The sequence below is a fragment of the Panicum hallii genome, chromosome 6 (genome assembly GCF_002211085.1).
Source record: "Panicum hallii strain FIL2 chromosome 6, PHallii_v3.1, whole genome shotgun sequence".
In the NCBI taxonomy this organism is placed as follows: domain Eukaryota; kingdom Viridiplantae; phylum Streptophyta; class Magnoliopsida; order Poales; family Poaceae; genus Panicum; species Panicum hallii.
Window position 1 is genome coordinate 39,086,174 of NC_038047.1, and position 7,214 is coordinate 39,093,387.

Below are 7,214 nucleotides of genomic sequence, written 5' to 3' on the forward strand. Positions count from 1 at the left end.
AAAGGTTCAGCAACTTATCCATATGGGGTATGTCGACCGTGGTACTCCTCCCACGGTCGGATCTTATTACCTTAATCTTTAAATTGTGCTGACTTTCTACTTGAGCCTTGAATATCTTAGAATTTATCCGACGTTTCCGATGGTTCTTTAATTGGATAAATATAGCCGTAAACGAAAATGAATAATCGTCCGTAAACATTATGAATAAATCATAACTGTCCACGGTATTTACGGAGAATGGACCGTAAATATCTGTGTGTATTATTCCAAAACCCCTGCATATCTATGTGTATTATTCCAAAACCCCTGCACTTCGTTTGGTCCACTAATTGGCATCAAATATGCGATGTAACTGGAACTAAATATTAGTGCTACTGCTCCGAAACTGCCATTTTGGCATCACAGGAGCGAAGCCTAATAAGGGAAGCGCATGAGGCTTTGCGCTTTCAAGTCAAGCGCTTATCACTGCACGATGACTTTACTCCTTGACTGGAATTGAAACTATGTTCATACCATCATGGATCGTTGATCTCGCGCACGTTCATTCTAACCGTAAACTAAGCAGAGAAAGCAACGCAACGACCCGTTGGCATTGCACCTGCTGGTCTGTAGTAGTGGCAGAGCATGTGCGTTCAGGTTCACATGAACCGAAATGCTTTTGCACCTTCTGTTTTTTAACGACTGAAATGACCTGCAACGACGCAGTACAATTGTTTTATTCCATCATTCAAAGATCATAATGACTGCCTAAATCACCCTCTCTTTCTCCTGTTACAGTGAACGCAATAAACATATCTTGGCGGGATTTTACTAGAAAAGCTGTTGTGACTAAGATCTATAACACCTAGGTTTGTACAATCTCTGAATCCTGGAACGGACCCATTCAGATTGTTGGTTTGGGGACTGATCTGCACCAAACAAGGACAATTTGAAAATACATTTGGTGTGACTGGACCGTCAAAACCATTATGACTAAGATCTATGTAATTTAATCCCATACAATTTCTGAATTCAGGAATGTGCCCACTGAAACTGTTGCCCTGCACAATGAGTCGCTCCAAACTTGGGCAATCCACAACCCCGGATGGGATGATACCACTGAGATGATTAGAGCCCAAGTCCAAAATTCTCAATGTTTTTCCTGAACAAATGTTTGGCGGAATCTCGCCAACAAAGCTGTTGTTGGTGAAATCGACCGCGACTAAATGACTATTAGCACCCAACCCCAGTGGTATGGCTCCGGTGAAAAAGTTATCAAACAATGTAATATTCTGCAGGAACTTCAGCTCAGCAAGAACGGAAGGTAGCTTCCCAGTAAAACCATTTCGGTAGATGAGGACACTTTGAAGGCTTTGGATGCTCCATATATCTTCAGGGAAGTCCCCGGTGAGGCGGTTTTCGAAAAGAAAGAGCTTCTGCAAGTTCCTCAAGTTTGCTAGTTCTTTTGGAACAGTGCCCTCAAGCTGGTTTGCATCCAACTCCAGCCACAAAAGCAATCGACAGTTGCCAATTTCTGGAGGGATTGGACCAGACAAATTGTTCTGTGAAAGTAGAAGATAAGTGAGGTTTCTCAGCAAACCAACTGCAGGTGGTATCTGTCCGGACAGACTGTTGTTGACAAATGCAAGCTGTGTCAAGCTGCTGCAGTTCCCTAACCATTTTGGTATCTCCCCCCTTATTTGATTGAATGACAAGATGAATATTTCCAACCTGCAGTTCTTCTCAAAACTGAAAGGAATCTCGCCTGTGAAGTTATTGGTAGTGGCATCAAAAATCCTGAGGCCTTTGATCTCACTCAAGTCTTTCGGAAGATCGCCGCCCAGTTGATTATCAAGTAGATAGAGCTCCTCCAACTTGGTGCAGTTGCAAATTGAATCAGGCAGAACACCAGATAGCATGTTCTCATGCAAGCACAAGGACCTAAGGCTTTTCATCTCACCAACCGAGAAGGGGATCGAACCACTGAGCTTGTTGGAATGGAGGTACACTTTCTCCATAAACTGGTTCTCGAACAACTCCTCTGGTATTGTTCCACTCAGAGAGTTGTTGTACAGAGAGAGTAGTGACAATTTCTTGAGGTTGCCCATTGATGCAGGTATCTGGCCAGAAAGGAAGTTTTGTGACAGATCCAATTGTTCAAGCATATTGCAGTTGCCCAATTCTGGGGGGATCGAACCAGATATGTTGTTATCAGATAAACTGAGGACTTGCAGGTATTTTAGGTGCCCTATTTCAGGTCCTAGTGACCCAGAAATCCCTGATGATGTCAGGTCAAGAGAAATCACATTACCCCTTTTATCGCAAGTAACCGAATTCCATTTACAAGGAGTTGCATTAGAAGCATCCCAACTGGAGCTTATGTTGCTTGGTAGCATGAGGTTTTTGGACAGAGCAAGAAGAGCTAGGCCATCCGAACTCAAACCCAATGACGACGAAACTAATGTGATGAACAGCAACAACCATTGCCAGAAAACCAGATTCATTTCACCCCTGAAAAGATTTACATAGAAGTCAGCAGGACATTATTTTTTCTCCTATATGCAAGTAGGTCGGTGCGCAATCAATTGGGGATTACATAAGCGGTAGAGTTGTTCTTATCCAGAAAATTACATTGTCACTGTGGTTGCTTTTATCCAGAAAATAACAAGGCCTAATGGGAAATGGAAATAATTACTCGAGATCCTAGAAGCAGATACCAGTACAAGGGATATGATTTTTGTCAGAAAGCATATGTAATGCCCCAATGCCATTTTCAAATTGGGCAGCAAAAGAAAATGTTTTCTCCCATAAAGGATCAAACCATGCCTGGGTCAGGGACAATATACATGGCAAAATCGATGCATTTAAGCAAGCTACAGATCAAACCACCATCGAATTACCTTGGCCCTTGAACATTACTCCGAAACCTAGCGGAAAAGCTACCTTGGCCAATGCATCCTTGTAGATGTAGGCAACATGCAAGCAATGCGCGTGAATGCATGAGACACTACTACTCTATAGGTTCCAGTTGTTCCGGCGCCAAAGATTTCATCACCTCTCCGCTAAAAGAATTGACAAAGACAGAGGAAGTATAGGCTGTGACTGCACGCGAGCGCAGGGAATCGAGGGAGCGGCCGGCGCATACCAGTCGGCAACTCTGTGCCCGCGGACGAAGCTCCTGCTGGGAAATGGGTCCGGAGGGCAGGACCGCACGAAGCACACGTATGGGAGGGGAGACCTTCTTTGTACGGTGTTCCCTTTGTATACTGCTAGAGCCCAAAATATATAGCATGAACCTTTGCTTAGTTGATCGGAGGGTAACTTTTTTTTGGGGGTAAGAAATAAGAAACTATTTACTGCTTTTAATCGTCAAAATCCTTTCTTTTAGATATTGCCATTAAACTCCTCGAATTATGGGGATTTGGGAATGGATACCATAGAAGTATATATGCTGTAGAAGTAGAATCAAATCATTGTGTTCGTGGGGATTTGAGCATGAGTACCAGAGAGAAAAACGTGCCACATAGCCGAATCATTTAATCGGAGATAGGGGCATGTATACCAAATAAAAAAACGAGCTGTAGAGGATTGGGCATGGGCACCGAATAAATAAATGAGTTGTAGAGGCTTGGACATGGATACCAAAGTAGCAAATATTTAAGGTGCCACTGGAATTGTTACTCTACAGCTCAACCAACGAACCAATTGATGCAGAAAGCACAAAACGGCACATCATGTAATCGCTCCAGCACAAAACAGCACACAACCAAGGATCTTGTACACGGTCTATTGCAATGTGGTAACGCCCTCCGTAGATAGCGGTAAATAAAGGTGCAAAGAAGTCAGAAACGACAGAAGAACGTACAGGTACAGGAACCTGCTGAAAATCGTCCTTGCAACGGGGTCCGTGCAGAAATGTTGATGATCAGGCTCTTGGTGGTCTGCTGTTGTTCTCAACTTCAGATCGCTGGACGCTGGCAGTTGGCAGGCACGCTGGCGGCAAAGGTGAGCAGGGCAAAGGGAGCGCGAGAAGGCTTCCCCATTTGTACCAGTAGTCAGGCAGACAGGCAGTCCAGTCACCACGCTATGGGTTGACTCTAGAGCTGCTCAAAGACTCTGCAGTCTGCACACACATACGCGTGCGTTCGGACTTCGAGCTGCCATCCAAGCTGAAGAAACTGCGCGACGACCCTCTCCGGCGCGTGCTTGCTGTTTTCTTCTGCACACAAATTTCGACCGCGTTCTTAAGTGCCGATGATTCAGTAGCAGCGTGGGTTCACATTGGCAAGGAGCTGAGCGACTAGGAAACGACTGAGAGTCTGAATCAATCTGAAACGCCTAGTCAACTTCGTCAGAGTCGTAGTGTCAGCATGAACTACAGCTACGACGTGCAGAAGAAAATGACCCTTGCGTGCAGCCATGACGCCATGTGCCTGACGTTGTCGAGCAGTTCCCACAAATTTTGTCCGCGTTCCAGTAAACTGCTTCAGTAGCCGCGGGTTCAGATTTCGGACCATACGGTAAGAAGCGCCCAGGAAACGACCGGAACGCCTAGTCAATTTCGTCGAAAGCGTATCAGCGCGACTTGCAGCTAGCTACGCTATAGAATCCGTCGTTGATGTCGGTTATCCTCCATCTACAGACCTGCTGTCTCAAGTTGCAGAGATGACGAACAGCCAACCAATCTGCGACGAAATGGACGCAGAACGAGTTGGGAAATGGCACCGTCGTTCAGTACTGCTACCCTTGGGATCGTCGCCATCTCATCCTTATGGTTCATACTAAACGAGTATTTAATTTGCTTCCGTGACTAGCCCTTGAAAAAACAACTCAAATTCAAAGTCTTACTTGTGCACCTGGATTAAGATTGCCAAGAAGCAATTGGTGGAAAACACGGTTTAGGAGAAAAAAAAATGAGGTGGTAGTGATGCAGTGATCTATAGATAGTACGCAAGTCATAATCATTTTGGGTTATTGGGTCACCCAAAAAACTTTACAAAATGAACTAAAATGGCATTCTATATAATTAGTTGAGGAAGAGAAATCAATTAGAATAACATGCGGTCATAATTAATCAGCTGAGCCAGAAAACATCATCAGTACCCCACCTGCATCCTACTAGCTCATGGGGCATTCACAGGAAACACAGATGTCACAGTGCATCACATGAACTATGTATATTACTTTATTATTAGCTTGCAGTTCTCAAAACTGAAAGAGATCTCGCCTGTGAAGGTTTTGGTAATCGCGTCAAAAATCTGAGGCCTTTGATCTCACTCAAGGTTTCTGGAAGACAGCCGCTCAATTGATTAACAAGTAGATAGAGCTCCTCCAACTTGGTGCAATTGCCAATTGAATCGGGCAAAACTCCAGACAACGTATTCGCTTGCAACCACAAGGACCTAATCCTTGTCATTTCACCAACCGAGTAGGGGATGGAACCACTGAGCTTATTGTAATGAAGGTACACTACTACATTTGCTCCAGACACTGGTTCTTGAACAGATCCTCTGCTATAGCCCCACTCAGAGAATTGTTGTACAGAAAACCATGGTAATTTCTTGAGATTGCCAAGTGATGCAGGTATTGTGCCAGAAATGAAGTTTTGGGACAGTTCCAACAGCTCGAGCATACTGCAGTTGCCCAATTCCGGAGGGATCAAGCCAGATATGTTGTTACTTGACAAATCGAGGACTTGCAGATATTTCAGAGGTCCTATTTGATGCCCAAGTGAACCAGAAACTCCAGATGACGATAGGTTCAGAGAAATATCACATGGTTCATTTTGTCACATAGAGCTCCCTTCCATTTACACGGAGCTGTATCAGAAGCACTCCAAGAGGATCTGATGGAGCTAGGCAGCATAAGACTTTTCGACAGAGCTAGAAGGGCTACACCCTCTGAACTCAAACTCCATGATGATGAAAATAATGTGAAGAAGAGCAAAAACCAATGCCACAAAGCTATCCTCATTTTTATCCTGAAGAGTTTGCCAAAAAGTCAGCACAACTACAAATGCTTCTGTTTTTACCTAACTTTCTAAAAAGGCAAAACAAACAATGATTCTAAAGAAGTGAGAACAGCATTGCATACCTCGATGAAAACCTTTCTGCAGCTCTTGCAGCAGAATTTGTGCGTGCTGATCAAATTCATTTCACTTGGCATTACAGTGCTGGTATTGGTGAGTAGTGAGAGACGTTCCATATACTGCTATTGATTTGCCTCTAGAGGTCCAATTGAGGGGGGCCAGGCCGCAGTCAAAATCTGTCCTACTAACAAACACTGTACCAATCTCAAAGCGAACAGTAGCCTCTCCCCTCATGCTTATCCAGAACAAAAACCGCCTGGTTTCAAAGCAACAATGATTGGCGCCCAAAATATCCACTGCAAGTACAAAAAGGATTCCAGGCTAGCAAACGAGTACCAAGCTAGTGAAAGTCTAGTGACATTGCTGCATTGTGCATGGGATGGAACTGGGCATCTCGCAAACCAAACAAAACCTAAAAAAAAATAAGGCCAAAAGGTTCCCCCTGCTCCTCTTTCTTGTGGTGGATCATCTCATCGTTTGACATCACAATATATACGGCGGATCTGGTTCGGTGCCTGGAGGCAGCAGTAGTGGATAGGTGATTCACCAACCTCTCACTCATGGCCGGTGAGTGCTCGTAACGTCATCTAGCAATGAGCTCAGGTAGATCCCGTTTGTCGTCTCTGGAGAAGCCGCTGCCGATGGAACTCTGCAATTATGCATTTCTTTGCCTTGATGGTTAGGTAAAACCTTATCCCGGAGTTTTGGTACCTCCTACAACTTTATCGGTTCTTTTATGTAAGCTTAGGGCAGCAACGATTATGCAGGTTGGAAAAAACCTCAGAAAAAAAGAAAGAAAGAGAAAAAAAGGCCTCACTATTGCAAGGTTAGTTGCTCGTCATGGCTCGGCCTTTGGTTGCCCGCTGTTGTTACCCGTCCGTGATTCCTCTTCTTTTAATATAATGGCAGCTCTCGTACTGGTTTGTTCCTAAAGAAATATTAGAAAATACAATTATGTTCTCACGCTTGACTTGGAGTCATAATAATGCAGCCGGTGGTTCGGTCATGCAGGGATCCACTGAATGTGAGATAAATTTCTCGCCGCCACCGGTTAATACGTGGGTCGCATATCCAATGCAAGCCGTACCTCTTTTGATTTGATGAAAATCGGGGTATAATAGGTCAAACTGAATTTTTCAAGTTGATA

General features: G+C 44.3%; 1 protein-coding gene and 1 pseudogene across 2 annotated transcripts; both read right to left on the reverse strand.

Annotated features, from left to right (window-relative positions):
- Nucleotides 1–747: 747 nt before the first annotated feature.
- On the reverse strand, nt 748–4,085 carry LOC112897835 (leucine-rich repeat receptor-like protein kinase PEPR1). Of its 2 annotated transcripts, none has more exons than XM_025966227.1 (2): nt 3,857–4,085; nt 748–2,490 (listed from the first exon to the last, which is right to left on the reverse strand). In XM_025966227.1, the coding sequence occupies exon 2, from the start codon at nt 2,481–2,483 to the stop codon at nt 753–755; it is 1,731 nt and encodes a 576-aa protein (XP_025822012.1). In that variant the 5' UTR covers nt 2,484–2,490; nt 3,857–4,085; the 3' UTR covers nt 748–752. The 2 variants fall into 2 exon arrangements, with proteins under 2 accessions (XP_025822012.1, XP_025822011.1); XM_025966226.1 differs by having other exon boundaries at nt 3,845–4,085.
- A 1,010-nt stretch (nt 4,086–5,095) lies between these two features.
- On the reverse strand, nt 5,096–6,438 carry LOC112898006 (annotated as a pseudogene).
- Nucleotides 6,439–7,214: the final 776 nt, after the last annotated feature.

What these genes read in the sequence shown, in the direction of transcription:
- LOC112897835 (XM_025966227.1), bottom strand. Translation starts at nt 2,483, where the DNA reads ATGAATCTGGTTTTCTGGCAATGGTTGTTGCTGTTCATCACATTAGTT.